The 21,633-nt window shown below is 40.5% G+C and overlaps 1 protein-coding gene across 1 annotated transcript; it reads right to left on the bottom strand.

Moving 5' to 3' along the window:
* Positions 1-407: 407 nt before the first annotated feature.
* On the bottom strand, positions 408-1,416 carry LOC145097007 (uncharacterized). The gene is made up of 2 exons (XM_079034463.1): positions 1,074-1,416; positions 408-830 (listed from the first exon to the last, which is right to left on the bottom strand). The coding sequence occupies exons 1-2, from the start codon at positions 1,346-1,348 to the stop codon at positions 626-628; spliced, it is 480 nt and encodes a 159-aa protein (XP_078890589.1). The 5' UTR covers positions 1,349-1,416; the 3' UTR covers positions 408-625.
* Positions 1,417-21,633: the final 20,217 nt, after the last annotated feature.

Here is a 21,633-nt window from a genome sequence, read left to right as displayed (position 1 = left end):
CCGCTTACATTTTTGTTTATCAATATGAAATTGATTTTAATTGGGATAAAAACAATTAGTTAAAGAGAGAAAATTCAACCATATAAAAAAAATACAATCGACTGAAAGTAATTGAAATGTATTTCGGATTGATATGTTTTTACATATAATCGAAGAAATATAAGGGATATGTATATCATATCATATTTTTAGCTCATCGTTTCTCCTAAAAATCTACAATTTGGTTTTATTTAAAACGTAAAAATTAATATAAGAGTTTTTCTGTATATAGATATATAATTGGTTGGGCTTTTATGTATTTTTCCCTTTTTTTTATAAAACAAATATAAATAAATAAGACAAAAATAATGCATGTGATACCTTCATATTATGGGGTGGGGGGGGGGGGGGGGGGGGGGGTCGCTATATTTTTGTAGAAAACATCTGAAAAAATACCATACTCAACAAAGAAAATCATAATGTCCTTTGGAAGATTTTGGCAACGCCTGTAGTAATAAGATTAGGCTGATTAGCTGTTTTGTTTTGTTTTTTTTTTTAGAATTTAATCCATAAAACAAAACAAAACAAAAATTCATAAATAACATAGCATAGTCGTAAACGAGTAGAATGACTTGAATCCGAGATGTTACTCAAACTGGTAATGTTTGTCCACGGTTTCTGAAACATCCCAAGTGCAGTTCATACCCTTGGGGAACACCACCAAGTCACCGGCGCCGATCTCCACCGCCTCATCGGAGCCTTCGGGGTAAACCTTCACCTTCCCTTTCAGAAGGTAGCATGTCTCTTTCGATGAGTACGTCCATGGAAATTTGCTCGGAGGGCATCCCCACCTATTCCAAACACTTCACATCAGTTTTCCATAACAACACAAGTTAACGAAGAAAAATCTATAAAACGTACAAGTATCCAAATTTTGTTCAAGTTCCGATTTTAGAGTTTCTCAGATTAATTCCTCAAGTCAAAAGTAACTCAAAATCCAACAAATACATATGCATTTGTCGATAACCTAATTCAAATAAATAAATAAATAAATAAATAGAACCATGACTAGAGTGAAAGAAAAGAGGAATTACTTGGGCCAAGATCTAACACCGAGATCAGCGAGCTTTGATTCCGGCGGGTTCTTGACGATTTTAATTCCTAATTTCTCAGTGGCCATTGTTTCTGAAGAAGCTCTAACGAATCCTCCTCGATTGCGATAATAAACCCTAGAAGTGAGCTTTGTGGTCGTTTTGCTGGATGAAAAAGAGGGTAAGGAGTGATTGGTTACGGGTTTAGGATTGTGATAAGTGGGAACAGGAACTAATTTCAGTACTTGATTGGGCACATAGAAATGGAGGCCTGCCATGTTCTTTGGAAACAAACAATCAACATAGTTAAATCAGATTTTTGAACATCTATATGTGTCGTTTGCTCATTGTAGCCACTAAAACGTTATCTTATATGTGTAAAAGAACAATTAGATACAAAAGTCAGGAATTTCTTTATCTAAAGGCTTAATAATTTAAATGGGTAATGAATTTTGATTTTTGTTTCTATTTAGGGTTGTTTGGCTTTGTTTTTAAAACAACTTTTGGTTTTTTAATTTTTCCAAGAAAGTTAAAAAAGTCCAAAAAATGTTTGGCAAAATAGAAAAGTCCTTTTAAATTAATTTTTAGTCATGCTTAAAAAGGAGTATTTTAAAAAGTAATGAAATTTCATCTTTTTGTGACTTTTGGTTTTTATCTCTTAAAAGTCTATCCAAACATATTTTAAATACATTCTTCTAGAAAAAGTTGTTTTTACAAAAAGACTTTTGACTTAAAAAAGGAATCTCAAACACATCCTTAGTTTTTGTATACACGTTTTGGTCAATAAACTTGTAATAATATCATTGTAGGTTTACACGTCAAAATGAATTACATGGCATTAATTTAATTTATATTATGTGGCATTAAGAGATATTATGTAGAATGGTAATGACCTACAAGAATAATGGATTTTGGTTTTTGTCCGTTTCTAGATAATCATATTTTTATACACATTTGACTAATAAAACTATTAGATCTATTCAAATTAGGGAAATATTACTAGCAATTATAGGTCATGTTTATTTGACATCTTACATGAATCTTCACTTTCTTTATTCATCGCTTATTATCCACACCATTATACGTATCAAATTGTAACATTTTTTTTGAATCGGCAAATACAAATATATAATCTACTCATAAACTAACACTTATTCAACGACTTCTTCATTGTTCTCTCACCCATGAGTTAGGCATAGATTCAATCCTGCTCTTGTGGCCTTCCGCCTCAAATCCGTACATCAAGGATAGAAAAATACAAACCAGGGAATAAGATAATGATATGCATGGTAGGTCGTTTTTTCGATTTTGACTTTGGTTTATTGACTTTCTATTTCGATACTTAAAGTCCTAATATGTTTGCAATTTTTCTTATTAATTTTGGATTTGTTTATTGACTTTCGATTTTGACTTCGGTTTATTATCCTATTTTGAACAAATCAAAGAAGGTTTTCATTAAGCTTTTATAGGTTTTTTGTCTAATTTCAAACTTTTTGCACATCACTACTTCTTGATCGCAAACACATGAAAAAAAATTCAATTTCTTAAGTTCCAAAAATATACCTACAAGTATTCCCTCGTTAAGATCCAAAAAAAAGTACATCACCAGTTTAACATAACGATTCACTTTCCTCTCAAACTAATCAAACACAATCGGCAAGCTTTCACTACATAAATACTTCAGCATCAACCTATGATTATGAGTAAATATTACCATATTTTGAACATGTCATATAAGTTTACGAGTCAACCTATGATTATGAGTAAATATTACCATATTTTGAACATGTCATATAAGTTTACAAGTCAAACATATAAGAAAAATAAATGATTATTTAAATTTGGACAAAAAAGCAAAGTCCGCTACCCTTTTTGGTCATTAAACCTTTCATATAATATCTCATTAATGACACATAATATAATATCTTTTTAATGCCACATAATATAAAGGGTCATTGATATAAATGTAACACTCCGTTTATTGATTAAATTAATTAATTAATGACTCGTAGCCCTAAAATCAATAATTATATAGCAAGGTGTTGATCTCGAGGAGTTAATTATCACAATTTTAGAAGTTAGGGGTTAAAAGTGTAAGTTTCAGATCGGATTCGTAAATATTTATGAAGGCAGGGACTAAAGGGTAACTTCTGGGACTTCATTTGAAGGGATTTTGGGGGCTAAGGGGCTGTTTAGTAAATATTGAACCTGAATTGTAAAGAATTATAATGCTGAGGGCTAAAAGGGTAAAAGTAGGACTCATTTTGTAAGGAATGGGAAGAGGAGGGGCCGGTTGTGTCAATATGGGAAGATGTTTCATATGAGCTGGGTATATAGCCTTTCAATCGTTTGAACCCTAACCCTAACACTCCACATATTCATCAGCCGTCATCTCTCCACTCTCATATCTCCCCATCGGCACCGCTACCATGTAGTTTCCGATCAACCACCGACGACGAGGACCCAAACCACCGAAGCTAACCGTCGTGCCCCATCCTATCGACCGACAGATCCACTAGTGACCTAAGTCAGAGCAAGGAATGTCGAAATGAAGGTTGTGATCGTCGCTACCGCCAAGGGAAGCCATCACCACCCATCTGGTCCGTTCTCCGACCAACTAGTGGCCGCCAAGCAATCATTCGACCTCATCCATTTTCTGACCGGTCGAAACTCCATCCAGCCATTGTCATCAGCCAATCGCCCGCCGCCGTCGGTCAAGAGTAGTGTTGTTGCCGTTCGGTGAACGCCACCAGGTGTGTGGCTGCCATCAGACCTCGAAAGGGGTGTGTGTGTGTTCGTTATCTTGCTGTCGCCGCCTACCGCCACAAGAATCTCGTTGGGTGTGTTTCTTTCTCGTCTTAAGCTCAAGAGTTGCATGTTTTGGGTTGCTGAACAAGTGGGGGTGTAACATCCATAAATTTTACACCAAATTTAAACTTCTCAATCATAAATAAAACCCAATAGTATTGTTTACAAAAATGTTTTCAAGCCGTTATTCAATCAGAGTGTCCTAAAAGTCAGATCATAAGGATGAGGAGCGGTACGGTCACGCCTTCGCCTTGCCATGATCTCCTGAAGTACCTGAAACAATAACTGTAAACTGTAAGCCCAAGGGCTTAGTAAGCTACCCCAAAAATACCAATACCACACTGATAATGCCATATCAGTACTAATCAATCAATCAACATGCATACTGGGCCATCGACCAGATTGGACCTCCCTATAGGGCCTACAGTCTAACTGAATCTATACCGAGCCTTCGGCATGACTGGACCGCCACGTCGGCCTATAGTCTCCCCGGACTGTTCATAGGGTATGTTGGCCTTCAGCACAAAGTAGGACCGCCTCAACCCAACCAACAAGCAAATAACTTTGTGCGCATAACTAACATATATTGGCATATACAGACATCAAATATATCTATCTTACGGATCATCAATCATAGCAATCTCTCATAACTATAGCACAGGCCCAGTAGGCCACTAACATACCAATCCCTAAGGATCATAAAAGCATAACATACTGTCTATCCTAATTCCGATCTATCAGATCATAATTGCATATATCATATCATAACGATAACAACTAAAGGGCCCGCCTGGGTGCCTTAAACCCTTTTGATATAGTGAGGATAACTCACCTTACAAATGTCGACTCGGTAGATGAACTCCAACTCTCGGATCACTTCCACAAACTCTACCACCTATTACCATAATACAATCATACCCATCAGTTCCCAACCTTTCAAGGTACCCCATAAACCAACTAATCAACCCTGGTCAATGTCAAAGTCATCAGTCAAGGTCAACAGTCCATGTTGACCCTTACTCGCCGACTACCCTCGGCTACTCGCCGAGTTCCTTGAAGTACTTGTCCACTCGCCGAGTCACCGGAGTGACTTGTCGAGTTCCTTTGTTTTACGATCGAACTCTAAGGCCACTCGTCGAGTTTCCCTCTTGCAACTCGACGGTTACACACGTGTACCTAAGTTGGGGAAACTTCAACCGACTCGCCGAGTTGTTCATACAACTCGTCGAGTTCTATGGCAATCTTTATCGGACTCGCCGAGTTGTTCATCCAACTCGTTGGGTCCAGGCCTATCTTCATATGACTCGTCGAGTTCCTTCAGTCCTTAAGCCATACAGACTCTTTTAAGCCATGCAATGGCTCCAAACTACAGATCCAAGCTCCTAAGTCATGCTTTTCACGTAAAGTTGCAAACTTTACGTGCATGCATAGCTAGAAAGGCTCTAAATGTCAAATCCAAGCTCACAATGGGGTTTCATACTCAAGCAAAGCTTCATACATGGCAAAACTCGGAGCTTTATGTCTCTAGGACCCAAGAAGGGTCCGGATCTGAAGTTACAACTTCAGATCTAGCTCATACCCCACAATATCATCACAACCAAACCATAAAAACCCTAGATCTCAACCAAATGAGGTCTAAAGGAAAATAAGGTAAAGGTGGCGACTTGATACCTCCAGATGATGCTAACTGAGGTAGATTTCTGATTCCCACACCTTCCTTGCTCCAAGTCTCTTGCCCTCCAAGCTCTTCCTTTCCAAAAACCTTCTTTCTAAAGCTCAAAACACAAAAGAATGAAGCACCACACGAATTAGGGTTTCTATGAGCTCTCAAGGACTGCAAAGAGGCCAAGGGAGGCTTAAGCCCCTTTAAATAGGGCGCAAAACACCGGGATTTAGGGTTTCATCTGCCAGCTCCTACTCGTCGAGTCCCTTCATGGACTTGGCGAGTAGGTCACTAAACACGCGATCCCACCCCACTGCTACTAGACGAGTAGGGCAACCAACTCGTCGAGTAGGACTTAAAACCAAAGAAATTCTTATTCACATCAATACTTGAGAATCGGGGCGTTACAAAGGGTGTGTTTTTCTGGCCGGAAACCACCATGGCAGCCAAGCATGGTGGTTGCCGCCATGAACCGCCATGTGCCTTAGTGATTATGTGTGTTTATATTGATTATTAGCCTTGTAAAATGTAATATGAAATTGGAATAATGAAAGGAATTGAGAACCACCAACTTAGGGTGGTGGCTGCCGCCACCGGCCGCCGTGTCGGGTGGCGGTGTGTTTTGCCTCTTTGTGATCAATTTGTTTGGGGTTCTTGAAACCCTAGTAGGCCTTGTAAGCCCTAATGGGCCCAATGAAGCTTAATGGACCCTAATTGATCCAATAAAACACTAATGGACTTAATGATATTCTAGTGGGCCTAATAGGCCCAATAAAGCCCTAATTGACCTAAAAGCCCAATAAATTGATAAATGGGCTAATATTTGGATTAGAAAACCCTAATTTGGGGAATTAATCGGGACACACGGGAATTATTTAATTACTTGAGATATTAAATAATAATCATTGACAAGGATTAATCTAAGCAATATTGGACTTAATGGATTAAGTTCTTAATGGGTTAAATAGGAAACTTAACCCTAATCATCATTTTATGGGAAACCCTAGTTTCACTTGGGTTTATTATTGGGCCTTTCCATTGGGCCTTGATGATTGGATTATTAATGGGCCATCCAAGAATAATCATATGGACTGAAATAATTTAATGGGCCTAGGGTAAGGCCCATGTAAGGGGTTTGGGCGCAATTTGGAAAATTGGGCCATAAATGGGCCATAGTTTGGGCCTTAATGGTGATATGATATTGGGCTATTAGAGATGCCAAATGTTGGACTGGACTTTTGGTTGGGCCTTATGGTAAGACCTTATAAAGTTTTGGGCCCAATTTGGAAACTTGTGCCATATGATGGGCTTTGATTCCTAGTTAGCTTTGAGCCTATGGATTAGGCCTTGGGCTTAAATAAGCTGAGCCTGGGGTACTTTAGTAATTATCCAAGTATATATTATGGTTATGTGCTGGGATCCAAATTATTAATTGGGTGTTGTTTCGGTGTTGCCAGTTCGAGAATCTATCATCTAGCAGTTGGGGTTGAGCCTGCGGGACTTCAGCAGTGTGGGATTGTGTCTACGGGACTTCAACAGTGTGAGGTGAGTTACCTTCCAGTAGAAGTGGGTCTAAGGCACCAATGCCAGCCCACCAGTAGGCGTTGTATGTTAGATGACTGTCTTTGTGATATTCATCTAGGTTTGCTACTACCTGATATGTTATGTGCTACTATTATGTGATGTTATATGCTAGTAGTAGTAGGGGAGATAGTCCCCAAGACTACCGGTCGATAGGGCCAAAGAGGAGTAGTCATACCCAGTCACGCTAGATAGAATATGGTTTTGTGATACATGTTATGTGGTAGTAGTAGAGGGGTTAAATAGTCCCCAGTATCCGGTTGAGAGGACCGAAGGGGAGGCTAGCACCCAGATATGCTAGCCAGTATTCGGTCGAGAGGACCGAAGGGGAGACCAACACCCAGATATGCTAGCCAGTATCCGGTCGAGAGGACCGAAGGCGAGGCCGGCACCCATATATGCTAGCCAGTATCCGGTCGAGAGGACCGAAGGGGAGGCCAGTACCCAGATATGCTAGCCAGTATCCGGCCGAGAGGACCAAAGGGGTATGTCGGGCACCCAGATATGCCTGAAAATATATGTATGTTATGTGTTTGTATGGTATGTGGTATGATGGGGGAACTCACTATGCTTTGTTCTTACGGTTTTTAGTTTTGGTTTCAGGTACTTCGTTTTCAAAGGAAAGGAGTCGGCTCGATCGCAGCGCATCACACTATGGTTTTCCGCACATGAGATCTTTGTGATTACACTCTGTTACTGTTTTATGATAAAATGTTTTGAGTATTTCTGCTTCGGTTTTGACATGACACGATATTATGGATGTTTTATTATACTGTTGGTTTTATAATAATGTATTTAAAGATGAATTTTTTGGCCTGCATTTTTGGGATGTTACAAGTTGGTATTAGAGCATTGGTTTGAGGGATTTGGGCACACTCCCGGGTGTGCCTGAACTCAAACTAAGGACTTTGTATTAAAATTTTGAAAAGTAAAACCCTTTTATAAAAAGAAGTTTGAAAAGAGAAAAGAACTTTGAAAAGAATAAGGTGTGTGATACGTGCAATTAGCCGAGCTCAAGTAAGTTTTCCCTAAGATACCCATACATGATATGATATGTTCTGTTATGTTATGATATGATTATGAGAACTGCATGCTAGATTATGGATGGGGATCTAGGAGGATGCCTTATATGCCTATTTTATGTTCTTATAGACTTGCATGCTAGTACTGATCAGTCAGTGATAGGATAGCCTGTTTAGGTTATGCCTGATTGTATGAGCCTTTGAATTGCATGAACAGATTCCTGATTAGAGGATAGGATGGTTTGATTGGAATATTATGGTTAGATTTTCCATTGTCTAAATGCTTCTTGCTTTATCCTTTGTGGGACTCTTAGTAATGTGAGCTAGCTATTAAGTGAATATGCTAAGTCACAGGTGGCACAGGCTGGATAATCTCAGAGTGATAGATTTTCCCCTATTGCGCAACTCTTGTTTGAGTCCAACCGTTCTAGGGATGGGTCTATTACTCGAAGGATTATTTGATCTCTGTTGCATGTGGCTATATTCATGAGGTAGCTAGTTGACATTACTGGGAATCCTTCAGCAGCTGAGGACTGGGTGAGTTCGGGAACCTAGGAAAACCTAGGATATGTTTCAGTGGGTTAGTAGTGAGGCTCAGTGAGACTTGGGTATACCAGTTGAGGAAGTGACTTGGAGGATTCGGGAGGATTGCTGAGGAAAATATCGATAGGTGTGGAAGGTAGTATTAGGCCCGTACTACTGAAAGCACAGGATCCATACTCGAATCAGTGAGAGTCTTGGAGAATCTGAGAAGCTCCGGGGAGGAGTTTGTGACCCGGTTTGGGGACAGAGGATGTTCCAGTAGTTTCAGCTTAGCCATTGGCAAGTGAGCTAGTGTGCGTGACAGGGTGTCATACCCTGAAGGATATGACTCTCAAGAGTTGTATATGCGAGATTGGTTGGGAGCGCCCTGGGAAGAGAGGGTTGTGCCAGGTGAGTATAGTAGAGGGTCCCGGGAAGAGACCCATAACTTCTGATCATTGGGTGAAAGGCCAGTGAGGTTGGAGTCAGTGTAGCACGTGCGGGAAAGTGCACAAGGGAGTTTGTTGCTCCAAAGGTTTAGGCTGCTACAAGGTAGCAGGGTTGGTCATGTCAGCAAAAGGTGATAAGGATTCCTGGGTATATTAGAATCCTTGGAATGTCAGTTAAGTATAGAGTTAAACACCCAAGAATGAGATTCAAATTATGTTTCTGGCTCAGGAGTAGGGCCTAGGCCAGTAGATGCAAGATCGCAGAAGTTTATCTCATCGGGGATAACTTGCAGAGTTTTGGGAATGGAACTCAGTGTTCTTTCTTTCAGCCAAGGAAAGGACTTTGGGAGCTCTCGGTAGTCGGCTCGGGGCCTTTTGGGCCAGATTTGTCACGGGGAAGTTAAGGGTTCATTTGAAACCCAAGGTATGTGAATCCTTAGAATCCTTCGGGAAGGAAGATCCTATAGTTAGTTCCAATCATCAAGATCAGGATTTCGTCAAAATGTCGCGGGTATGTCATCTTCTGCCACTTCAAAGTGGATATTGGGAATCTGTACCGCTTCAGAATTGAGTGAGTTTTGACAAGTTAGATATTAGGTGGGTTTCTGCTACTGTCTGGGTTATCAAGGATTGTCATATGCCAATATGCATGTCGGAAGTCCTTGATGAACCTACAAAGGGATGTACCTTGCGGAGTGGATTCCGCGTGTACCGTTCTCATCCTGGATCTTTGTCATGATCTGTGCTGAAGTATTATTTAGAGAATATTGGGTCATGATTAGAGTGACAATTCTCCAATGAAGTCAGAGTTCAATGATTCTATCATTTGTTCGTATATGGTCGAATTTGCCTATGGATGAACTTTGGAGTTTAAGGCACTACCGTTTCCAGGACAGGACTGGTATCATGAAGAGGGTAGTGTCAGTTGTGGGTGTTAGATGTATAGTGGTTGGTCATCGGATGTTCAAGAGAGTTGTATTTTCGCATGGGCTATGTATGGATAGAGTTCAGTGGTGCTGCGAGATTAGAATTGGGAACGAGGACTCGTCAGCCATAGTGAATATGAGAGTCTCTAGTTGTCAGCATGGGAGGTGGATTGAGGTGTCAGAATGGATCATATTTCAATAGTACTCATCAAGATTTTCAATTATGGCCGATCTTAAGGTTTAATCGGTGATTAATCTCTAGCAATGGTAAGCACAGGTTGTCATCAGTGGGATTCTAGTGAGCGAGAAGGATTGGGAATCCTTCAGCTCTCATGTGTAGTGAAGACTTAGTCAAATCTAAGTGGGAGAGAGACTTTTTGTAAAGTTCTCTAAATATGAGTTCTGGTTGCGCGAGGTGCAGTCTCCTGGGCACCTTGTCAACCATAAGGGTATTCTAGTCTATCCGGCCAAGATAGAGGTTGTGATGCAGTGGGAGATTCCGAGGTCTTCATCCGAGATTCGGAAGTGGGTGGCCTTTAGCTGGGGGCCTGAGCAGCAGGCAACCTTCGAGACTCTCAGACAACGGTTGTGCGAGGCATCGATTCTCACCCTGTCAGAGGGTGTAGATGATTTCATGGGTTACTTTGATGTTTTGATCACGGGCATGGGTACGGTATTGATATAGTAGGGTCACGTGATAGCAGGTTGCGGGAACCAGGTTAGAGTTCCGGTTAGGACTCAAGTTCAGTGGTATGTTAGGTCGAGTGCGTGTTCGATCCGGTTTGGAAAGTGTTGTAAGACTACGGGGGTAGCCGTAGCATTCACTAGTGGCCAGTTAGTATGGGAAGTGTTGTAAGACTGCGGGGGTAGCCGTAGCATTCACTAGTGGTCAGTTAGCATGGGAAGTGTTGTAAGACTACGGGGGTAGCTATAGCATTCACTAGCGGACAGTTAGTATGGGAAGTGTTGTAAGACTGCGGGGGTAGCCATAGCATTCACTAGTGGTCAGTTAGCATGGGAAGTGTAGTAAGACTACGGGGGTAGCCGTAGTATTCACTAACGGTCAGATAGTGATAGAGTATCATGAGATTGCGGGTGTAGCCGTAGCATTCACTAGTGGTCAGTTAGCATGGGAAGTGTTGTAAGACTACGGGGGTAGCCGTAGCATTCACTAGCGGTCAGATAGTGATAGAGTATCATGAGACTGTAGGTGTAGCCGTAGCATTCACTAGTGGTCAGTTAGCATGGGAAGTGTTGTAAGACTACGGGACAGCCATAGCATTCACTAGCAGTCAGATAGTGATAGAGTATCATGAGACTGCGGGTGTAGCCGTAGCATTCACTAGGTTGGTAGATAGCATGAGCGTGTTGTTGGAACGCGGAAGGAACAGTGATACCCACCAGTTCGGGTGTAGTAGTGAGGATATGGAAATCCACAGATTGGATCTCGGAACTACCCGGATGGATTAGATCCGATTGTGCCAGTGATAAGACTGTGGGAGCGCCACTATAGTTATGAGATCAAGGAAGCACCAGATTGCTTAAGGTCATTCGTGATATAAGCCTACTGTTGGACATGTAGAAATCACTTTTAGTCTTGGATTTGGTGACGTCAGGATTTGACGCATAGACTCGACAGCGTTATGTTTTAAAGAGAAATTTTCCCTGAAATACTATCATTACCAAAATACGGTATTTGACTTTAAAGAAAGTAGGAGAATATCACTAGTAAAAATACTAAGGGAAAATAACATATGCCTTAGCAGAAATACTGCTGACTTAGGCAAAAGAAATCATAGACTCCAGGAGAGTATCGAATGAATGATACGCCTGGCTCAGTCTAACAAAAGGAAACACAGACCCCAGACGGTATCAAATGAACGATACAGCTAGCAAGTCTAAAACAAAGAAACACAGACCCCAGACAGTATCGAATGAACGATACAGCTAGTAAGGTCTAAAACAAAGAAACACAGACCCCAGACAGTATCGAATGAACGATACAGCTAGCAAGGTCTAAAACAAAGGGTAATCCTAAAAGTGTTTTTTCAAGAATACAGTGTTAATTCTTGTTACCTTAAGGCCATGAATTATAAGGTAAACATGGAGATACTCGTAACCATACTGATTGACACTAGAGTACTTGACGCCCTGCAAGCGTCAGAATAAATGTGACATTTGTCACCCCTTGGCTTGGTAGGACGTGGACTGTAGCTAGTAGTCAGGGTGCGGGAGTGTCAGTCCTGTATAGATCTATACACACAATGTCCGCTCTCCATCCAGGAGACTCTGGTTACCAACTTGACGACGGGGAGATCTGTGTCTTGAAGATGCATCTCGTATTCTAAATTCTATTAGAGGCGCTGTAGAAATGATATAGACTCGCGAATGAACTGACTCCTTTGGAATTCTCGTACTAGAAAGAGTAAATAGAACCTCCTAACTATTCCTATAATAGTTACTAGTGTCTCTGATCTATGAATGATGAATGGAAGGATGCCCTTGCTACCCAAGGGAAGTGAACTGGTCGATGTAACCCTTTATGTCTATACGCGTATACATAATATATAACTAATGTTTAAACGACCTTCGGACAGATATCTGATACCCACCAGACCACATCCCAACGAGGAAAAGGAAATAGGGCGAACTAGCCTTCCTAAGTCTTTTAAACATTATTTATATAACTATACAAGTACATGCATGCATTTAACTAAGTAGAAGCCTAGAAGTATAGAAGAAAACATTGGTAAAACATTTGGAAAACCTTTAAAAATAATAATTTATGACTTGATATCGTAATGTAAAACAAGATTTGAAAACCGTTCATAAACACGTTTTGAATATAATTTGATAACACAATATAAGTAAAGAAAACCTTTGTTTAAAACACTGCTGTAACTGGTTTAGAAGTAAAACATACAGCACGAGAGATAATTTGAGAAAAGATTTAAACAAGTAAAGAAGTTTTGGAAAACCATCTATAGTATTATACTTGGTAAAATAGCTGAAAGTGTGATAAATCCTTGTGCATGCGGGTTATTAATCACATATGATTGATATAATAACAAGCATGTTTTAACTTATATTCCCCCCCATAAAAGCATGTAAAACATTTAAAATGTCAATTCAGGGGTATGAACTCACCTGTTGTAAGTGGATCGGGCGGAGGTGCCGGTTGGGTGCTCGGTGTCAAGTAAAGACTTGAACACACTTAGTGACCTATTAACATATGATGACATATGTTTACATACAATTAGTAATTATAATACTAATTAAATACGTATACGCATCCTAATGTGTAGAAAACACTGTGGTCAAGTGCTAGGAGGCTATTGGGTTGCAAATAAGGGAGTGTATGGCCTAGTTAGGGAGTTTACTCTTCAAGAGTAAACTATTTATAGAGTTTACAGCCCTAAGACCATATACCCATGAGCTTACGGCCGTAAACTCATGGGTGGTGTGCTCTTGGATGATTACAGGTCTTATCTCACTAGTGGAATTAAGCTAGGCTCAAATCTAGGGCTTATGAAGGGTTTAAGGCCTCAAATAGACCATTCATGGGAGTTTACGGCAGTAAACATAGAGTTTACGGCCGTAAACTCTTACTAGCCCCTTCCTTATGTGTTTTGATGGTTCACACTTGTTTCTAGCCAATTATACAAGTCATAAGGGGGTGTTAGGGGCATCATTTGACCATTCTATGGAGTTTACGGCCCATGGACCAATCCTAGGGGGGTTTATGGCCGTAAACTCCTAAATCCTTGGTTTAATTGATGTTTAAAGCCCCTACTTCGATTGTGGTTGATTCTAGACATTTTCCCAAGCCATAGGAGGTGTTTGAGGGCAAGTCTAACACCTTAAAAGGTGTTTGCGGCCCTTGAAGAGGGGTTTACGGTCCAAGAGTGTTCTTGGGCCGTAAACTCATATTTACTCTTCATATGACAAGGTTTTGGTGTTCTAAGCTCGGAGGTGTAAGTCCACAAGTCATGTCTAAGCCTTAGGAGTGATTTGGAAGGGTTTTGGGGCTTCAAAACCCCACTTTAGGGTGTTCACGGTCCAAGAGTGTTCTTGGGCCACATACACATGATTTGGTCACTTTTGGATGTCTTAAACACGAATTTGCATGCTAAATAAGCTACACAACAAGTTAGGATAGATTACCGACGATTTTGGAGCTCGAAATGGACGTTTTTGGATCGAAAGCAAGTTGTAGAGAGAGAGAGAGAGAGAGTAGAGAGAGGGTGGAAAGTTTCTAAATAGAGTCGACTCACCCTTATACAGGGGTTTGAGTTTGTGGCTCAGTGGAAATCTACCCGATACTGACGTTAAACGGGGCTTTTGGTCGCACCCGATTAAATGGTCGTATTTTACTTGGTTGAAACTAAAACTTTTCAAGGGGCTATTGAGGGTGTTTCTAATGTGTTCCAACCCTTATGAAGTCATTATAAAAGTCCCAAATTAATTAACCAATCCAAAAAGGTTAACGGACAATTTAAATAAATCGAGTTTAATTAACGGAAGAAGAGGTTAAAATGACGGGGTAAATTTCGGGTTGTCACATCACCCCCCCCCTGTTAGAGGGAATTTCGTCCCGAAATTTGAGTTTAGACAAAGAAGTAGGCATGAACAATCAGGTAGAGAGATGAGGGTACTTCCTATTCGGTTGGTCCTCGCACTCCCAAGTGAACTCAGGCCTCTGCTTGGCGTTCTAACAAACCTTCACTTACAGGATGTGGATTCCGTTTCATGCAGTTAGCGTTTCCTACAGGTTCGTCCACGAAGTCAGGGTTTCCAATGCTTTCTATCAAGACGAGTGGGATACAAAGAGTGACGTCGGGCAAAACCTTATCAAGTCTAAGAAGTGGATTGATTTGGGGTGAAACTGATGGAATTTCCGTAGGTAGTCGTGGTCTGACAAGGGTTGGACCAATTTTGTAAAAAATCTCGGATGGTCCTAAGCTCTCGGAAAGGTAGAGCTTTTCGGTACTTAGAACATAGTGTACTTCTATGGCGAGATCATCACTGGTGTGTTCGCCATTCTGAAGTTCCAAATGTTCTCTCATACTGGGAGTGTAGTCCTTCAGGTTGGTTCTTAGAAAGCTCGGGTTGTCCTTGGATTAGTGTTTTCTGTCGATTGGCTTTCAGAGGTTTTTTGGATTATCGGATGAATTGGATGTCTACGGGTATCTGTTTGCTGCAGTGTGACTATCTCAATTCTATGCCAAATGAACCTGCACTTCGGATTCTTGAGATGTTTCTGACAGAATTATCAGGGTCGGGGAGATAGGGTTTTACCAGACGGCTGTTTAGAAAGTTTTTAAACTTCTCATCTTCGTCTAGTTGACGCTTTCACGACATGATTCTTATTGGGAAAGAATCATGCTCTTACTTGCTTTGCTGTTTCATAAACAGCAAGCTCTGCTCAGGGCTAACTCAATCCTTAGAGAATTTTTCTGAAGTGTTGGACTATCTCGGGAGGTGGTTCTACTATATCTGTGTGAGATAGTATTCTTGGAACACCTAGTGGTCCAATGAATCTCTAAAACATTCCCTAATCTCTAAGGTGTCAGTTTATTTCAGTTGCAAAAAGCACGTGCTCTTGTATAACCCATCAACTAACACCCAGACTGGTGTCAAGTCTATAATCTCTTCGGGATCTGGATTATAAGGTTTAACGCAACCTACTTTCGCGCTTTATTCAAGTATTCTTGGCTGTGGAGGTTATCCTGTGGTTCTTAGCATTCTAGTATTCACTTCAGAGAATGCAGCTTATCATCTATAGGGCGACAGTGACTTCTTCCACGTAAGGAGGCAGAGTGTCCTAGGCACTACTTGTCAGTAACAAGGAGGAAGAAGTGCCTGAGTAGTGCGAGCATCTTCTACAACTACTCTTCTGGGGGTTCTGAGTTTCCTTGATTTAGGTTAAGTCTAGAAATATAGGGTTTCATTACTCGGAACTTCTAATCTCCTAGTCCACTCTTCTCAAGGTTTAACCTATCGCAACTTACGGATTTCCGGGGTATCCGCTGAGATGCTTAATTCGGGGATTAAGCGTGAATGGATGGTCGTAGTCAATGTCCTTGACTCTTACGAATCACATTTCTTTACCAACTTAGGGTGTTAGCTACTATGTTGGCTTAACCGGGATGACAACAAATTTCGGATTTGTGGTCATTATAGTAGCTCAACCTGCAGTGGTTCTCTTGACTCTAGTTTCTATTCTATGGGATAGGATGAAGGGTTTTACTATAAGGTTCGTGATAGGGCTCATACTTGGCTTAACCACTAATACTTGGTGTATGCAAGCCGTATATAGTTGAGGTCGGCAGGATGTTCAGTTGTGCGACTCCACCCTAGACCCACAACCCAACGAGGAACAGGGAGTAGGGAGGAATCACACATCTTAAATCTTTTTTATCTCAATTTTATACCACCCTTATGAATATACTTAGTTATAGTAGTCAGTCCCATGAGTTTTATCCTTTTAATTCACGAACCTGATTGTGAGGTGCGAAGGGTCTTTCTGGGGGATCTACGGAGTATGTTTCGGGTGGTTATCGCCTTCTGGAATACCTGTAGTGTCTTTCGCCTCGGTTTCTATCTGACCAAGAAGGGTTGGTTAACAGCATGCGGTACCCTTCTCATGGGTACTTCGGAAGGTTTGAGATAAGAGGGACGACTGACGGATCGCATTAGGTTTTATTATTTTTAGGTTCGGAAGAACCTTTATTTGCTGAAATGGCTACGATGAAAGTTCTTTTTACACAACACTAGGGATTTACACATGGTTGCACTGAGTCGAACCATGATTGATAGGGGCGTCGAAGTTGACATACATCGACATGACATAGGATGAGGATCGATAGGGCCATGTATCGAACGGGCACACAAGTTCTAGGCGTCTCGAGTTTCGTCCCCTGTATCACTGTCGCGGATACTGGGACCGATAGAGTCGATGCGGAACTATAGAGGGTCTTGAGGGTTTCTGAATAATGTACCTTTCATGAATGGATTCTCACGAGGCCTTTCTATAATCGCCTAACATATACTAGTCATGTATAATTAAGGTGGGGAGGACTGTTGACTGAGCGACTCCGCCTTAAATCCACAACCAAACGAGGAACAGGAAATGATGCAGCATCACTTACTCTAGGTCTATCCATCTTGATTATACATGGATTTAATGTATATATCGAGCCATTATAGATCTACCAGATGAAATTTTAAATTTTATAACAGTGCTGCGACTCTCACCTTAACGGGGAGGTAATTACATTTAGAATTAGCCTTTTAATGTTTTCGGTTAGTTATCTGAGATTGAGAGACGTACCAAAAATCTACCAGGTTCCTTGATGCTTCTCCCTAGGCATTTAGAGTTAGACTCCTCTTGCGCCTTTGTCGTTTCCTTCGGTTGGATAGTCCTTCTTGGAGTGTCCAATCTCACCACAGAGATGGCAAACTGGACTGGACCCCACATTGGTGGTTGATGTAATCAACTCAACCAGGGCTCTGCAGGTACGAGAGGTGTGCCCCTTCCTGTTGCACCTAGCAAAAAAGAGTTCCCGGCATATGCCATGATGACAGTAGCTACACTTGCTGCAGTGGGGGAGGCTTCCTAAGTATGGTCTTCTGGGTGTCAGGATGGAAGGGTTGATAGGGGTATTGACTACTCCAGCTTGTTGCCTTTTGGAAGGTCCTTGTGTCAAGGTACTTCCTTCCTTGCTCTTGAACTTTCTCTTCAGCGAAGTTGGTTGAGGTTCTCGGGGGGCTGGGTACGCAGGTGTTGGTTGCTGTTGTACATTGATAGGATCAGGAATCCCGATAGGGCTCTTGCTAGCATTGGAGTTGTTAGCATTGAGACGAGCCATGACAGCTGCTACGGCTGCCGAGACTGCAGCTTGGAATGTAGCTTCATCGAATAGGAGAGTTGGTTTCTTGCCAGCAGATTGGTTACGTTCCTTCGGATGCATGGTTTTCCTACGCGGAAAGGAACACACGTTGATGAGAGACGATGGTCAACCCTGGACGTATCTATCCTTACTATATTAGGCATAAATTTTTCCGGCGCCTCGGATGTTAGTTGTCTGAGTGTCGACCTACATCCCTATGATGTAGTCCGGGTATTCAAGGTAGGGGTATGGGTATCATAAAAGCCATAAGATGGGAGTCGTTCCTACTAAGTTACCTTTATACTGGGAAAGGTTCACTCTCCGGCTTGGAAAGATTTGAGAACAGTTCGGAACGAAGACCACGGGAAGAAAAGGCTCATGAAGACTTATGGCTAAACACTCTCAATAGAGGTGTTGAGATCCGCTCTAATCGTATTACTTGCAACGGGAAAAGGCGATTTTCCTAACACATAGTGTGAGTAGTGTAATCACTAACTCACTAAATTGTATTATTTTATGGGTGTATTAGCACGACTATAAAGAGGAAAAGACACTTCTCGAGTCCCATGTACTGGCTCCCTCTGTCTACCTCATATCCTTGACTGGGACCGGCGTTGGTTTTCTTCGGGTAGTTACCTAGGGTTCTCTTCTCATATAGACATATTGAATTTCTACTCCGTCTTACTTCCGATTCTGAATTTGGGTGTCATCACTTCATGATGGATGACTGGAAATCTCGGAAGTTAAGGCAAATTTCCCACCATGCCCCTAAAAAGGTATAAACACTTGGTGGTTTCAATAGTCTCTTCTTGGTTCATTTTTTTCCGAATTGGAAATCTTCTCAATGAACTTCTCCTGGATCTAAATCAACTCTTCTGTCGAGCACTGAAGTGGATAGGGTTTTCTACAGGGTTCATGCGAGAATGGAAATGTCTAAAGAATCCTAAGAGATTATTAATTAACATTTCACTGAGTGATCCATATTGAGTCCTACTAAAATTACATAGGGTACACAAATCACATATAGCTTACATCCGATAGGCCTTCGAATATGTGATACTACTCTATATCCACATCCCAACGAGGAAAAGGAAATAGACCGAAACCACACATTCTCAGTCTATGGGATCCTTATTACATATAACCTTGGAAGTGTACCCTTTGTAATCATACGTATATCAATAAGGGATCTTTTTAGTTTTTCACACAAGGTTATCTATGGATCCTAAAACACCCCTATGGTATTTTAATTTCTTGTTTGATTCTTATCTTCTGAATATGATTCCGGGATTAATGTGAGTCTTTTAGTATTCCAAAATACTCCCATAGTATTTTAAACTTTATGTTTGGCTCTATCATTCCTATTTGGTAAGTTTCAGACCTGTTGCAACCACTATCACTCCCAAGCACACGTTCATCGCATCTCGAATAAATGTAATTGATCAGGTTACATTTATTCCAGCTTACGATTACATAACTGCCCAGGTTTGACGGTAATGCTCAACATCCGAAGACTTTTATTCTTGTTCTTCTTGTGATACTTTGTTCGAGTATTTAGATTCTGGATGTTCTTATACTTTGGTAAAATATGGTTATATTTTAAAGTATAATTCTTGGTCAGAGTGTTTTATCCCTATGTATTTATAGGCTGTATATCTTTTATGAATTGATATACTGAGCTCATTATAAACAATGCTCTGATACCAATCTATCACACCCCAAAACCGGAACGGCGGAAACGTTCTGGGGTGGATGACGTCGTGTCAAGTATCACAACATATGTAGTATAGTAATCAAAGTACAACAACCATTGCATTAATAGTAATAGTTTTACATAAGTTACATTTTATAAAGACATCAAAGTAATACATAAACTAGTATAGATGCAGCTCGGTTCTAGGCTGGCTTCACAAAAGCTCCCGGGTTTACCTGTCTATTGCTGACCTGAGAATACAAGTTATTTTGAAAGCGAGTATCAGCATTTTTATAAATGCTGGTGAGTTCATAAGTATTTAGTGTCATTTGTGTAAGTAAGCATTTTATTCAAAATAACTTTATAAAAAGTAGTAGTTTAGAATCTACGGTGTATTAGCGTCCTTTCTAGAAAATCCTATATTTTCTAATTAAAAGCAGCCTTCTACCAAGACTCGACAGTGTTACGTTTTAAAGATAAAATTTCCCTGAAATACTATCATTACCAAAATACGGTATTTGACTTTAAAGAAAGTAGGAGAATATCACTAGTAAAAATACTTAGGGAAAATAACATATGCCTTAGCAGAAATACTGCTGACTTAGGCAAAAGAAATCATAGACTCCAGGAGAGTATTGAATGAATGACACGCCTGGCTCAGTCTAACAAAAGGAAACACAGACCCCAGACGGTATCAAATGAACGATACAGCTAGCAAGTCTAAAACAAAGAAACACAGACCCCAGACAGTATCGAATGAACGATACAGCTAGTAAGGTCTAAAACAAAGAAACACAGACCCCAGACAGTATCGAATAAATGTGACATTTGTCACCCCTTGGCTTGGTAGGACGTGGACTGTAGCTAGTAGTCAGGGTGCGGGAGTGTCAGTCCTGTATAGATCTATACACACAATGTCCGCTCTCCATCCAGGAGACTCTGGTTACCAACTTGACGACGGGGAGATCTGTGTCTTGAAGATGCATCTCGTATTCTAAATTCTATTAGAGGCGCTGTAGAAATGATATAGACTTGCGAATGAACTGACTCCTTTAGAATTCTCGTACTAGAAAGAGTAAATAGAACCTCCTAACTATTTCTATAATAGTTACTAATGTCTCTGATCTATGAATGATGAATGGAAGGATGCCCTTGCTACCCAAGGGAAGTGAACTGGTCGATGTAACCCTTTATGTCTATACACGTATACATAATATATAACTAATGTTTAAACGACCTTCGGACGGATATCCGATACCCACCAGACCACATCCCAACGAGGAAAAGGAAATAGGGCGAACTAGCCTTCCTAAGTCTTTTAAACATTATTTATATAAATATACAAGTATAGGCATGCATTTAACTAAGTAGAAGCCTAGAAGTATAGAAGAAAAGTTTGGTAAAACCTTTGGAATACCTTTAAAAATAAGAATTTATGACTTGATATCGTTATGTAAAACAAGCTTTGAAAACCGTTCATAAACACGTTTTGAATATAATTTGATAACACAATATAAGTAAAGAAAACCTTTGTTTAAAACACTGCTGTAACTGGTTTAGAAGTAAAACATACAGCACGAGAGATATTTTGAGAAAAGATTTAAACAAGTAAAGACGTTTTGGAAAACCATCTATAGTATTATACTTGGTAAAACAGCTGAAAGTGTGATAAATCCTTGTGCATGCGGGTTATTAATCACATGTGATTGATATGATAACTAGCATGTTTTAACTTGTATTCCCCCCCATAAAAGCATGTAAAAACATTTAAAAGGTCAATTCAGGGGTATGAACTCACCTGTTGTAAGTGGATCGGGCGGAGGTGTTGGTTGGTGCTCGGTGTCAAGTAAAGACTTGAACACACTTAGTGACCTATTAACATATGATGACATATGTTTACATACAATTAGTAATTATGATACTAATTAAACACGTATACGCATCCTAATGTGCGGAAAACACTTTGGTCAAGTGCTAGGAGGCTATTGGGTTGCAAATAAGGGAGTG

Source organism: Lactuca serriola, chromosome 4 (assembly GCF_051521515.1).
Source record: "Lactuca serriola cultivar US96UC23 chromosome 4, Lser_US96UC23_V15, whole genome shotgun sequence".
Classification (NCBI taxonomy): Eukaryota; Viridiplantae; Streptophyta; class Magnoliopsida; order Asterales; family Asteraceae; genus Lactuca; species Lactuca serriola.
The sequence above is the reverse complement of the archived record's forward strand: the minus strand, read 5'-3'. Positions and strand labels throughout refer to the sequence as shown.

What these genes read in the sequence shown, in the direction of transcription:
- LOC145097007 (XM_079034463.1), bottom strand. Translation starts at nt 1,348, where the DNA reads ATGGCAGGCCTCCATTTCTATGTGCCCAATCAAGTACTGAAATTAGTT. An exon ending in GGTGTTAGATCTTGGCCCAA is followed by an intron (nt 831 to 1,073) that starts GTAATTCCTCTT and finishes TGTTTGGAATAG; the next exon opens with GTGGGGATGCCCTCCGAGCA.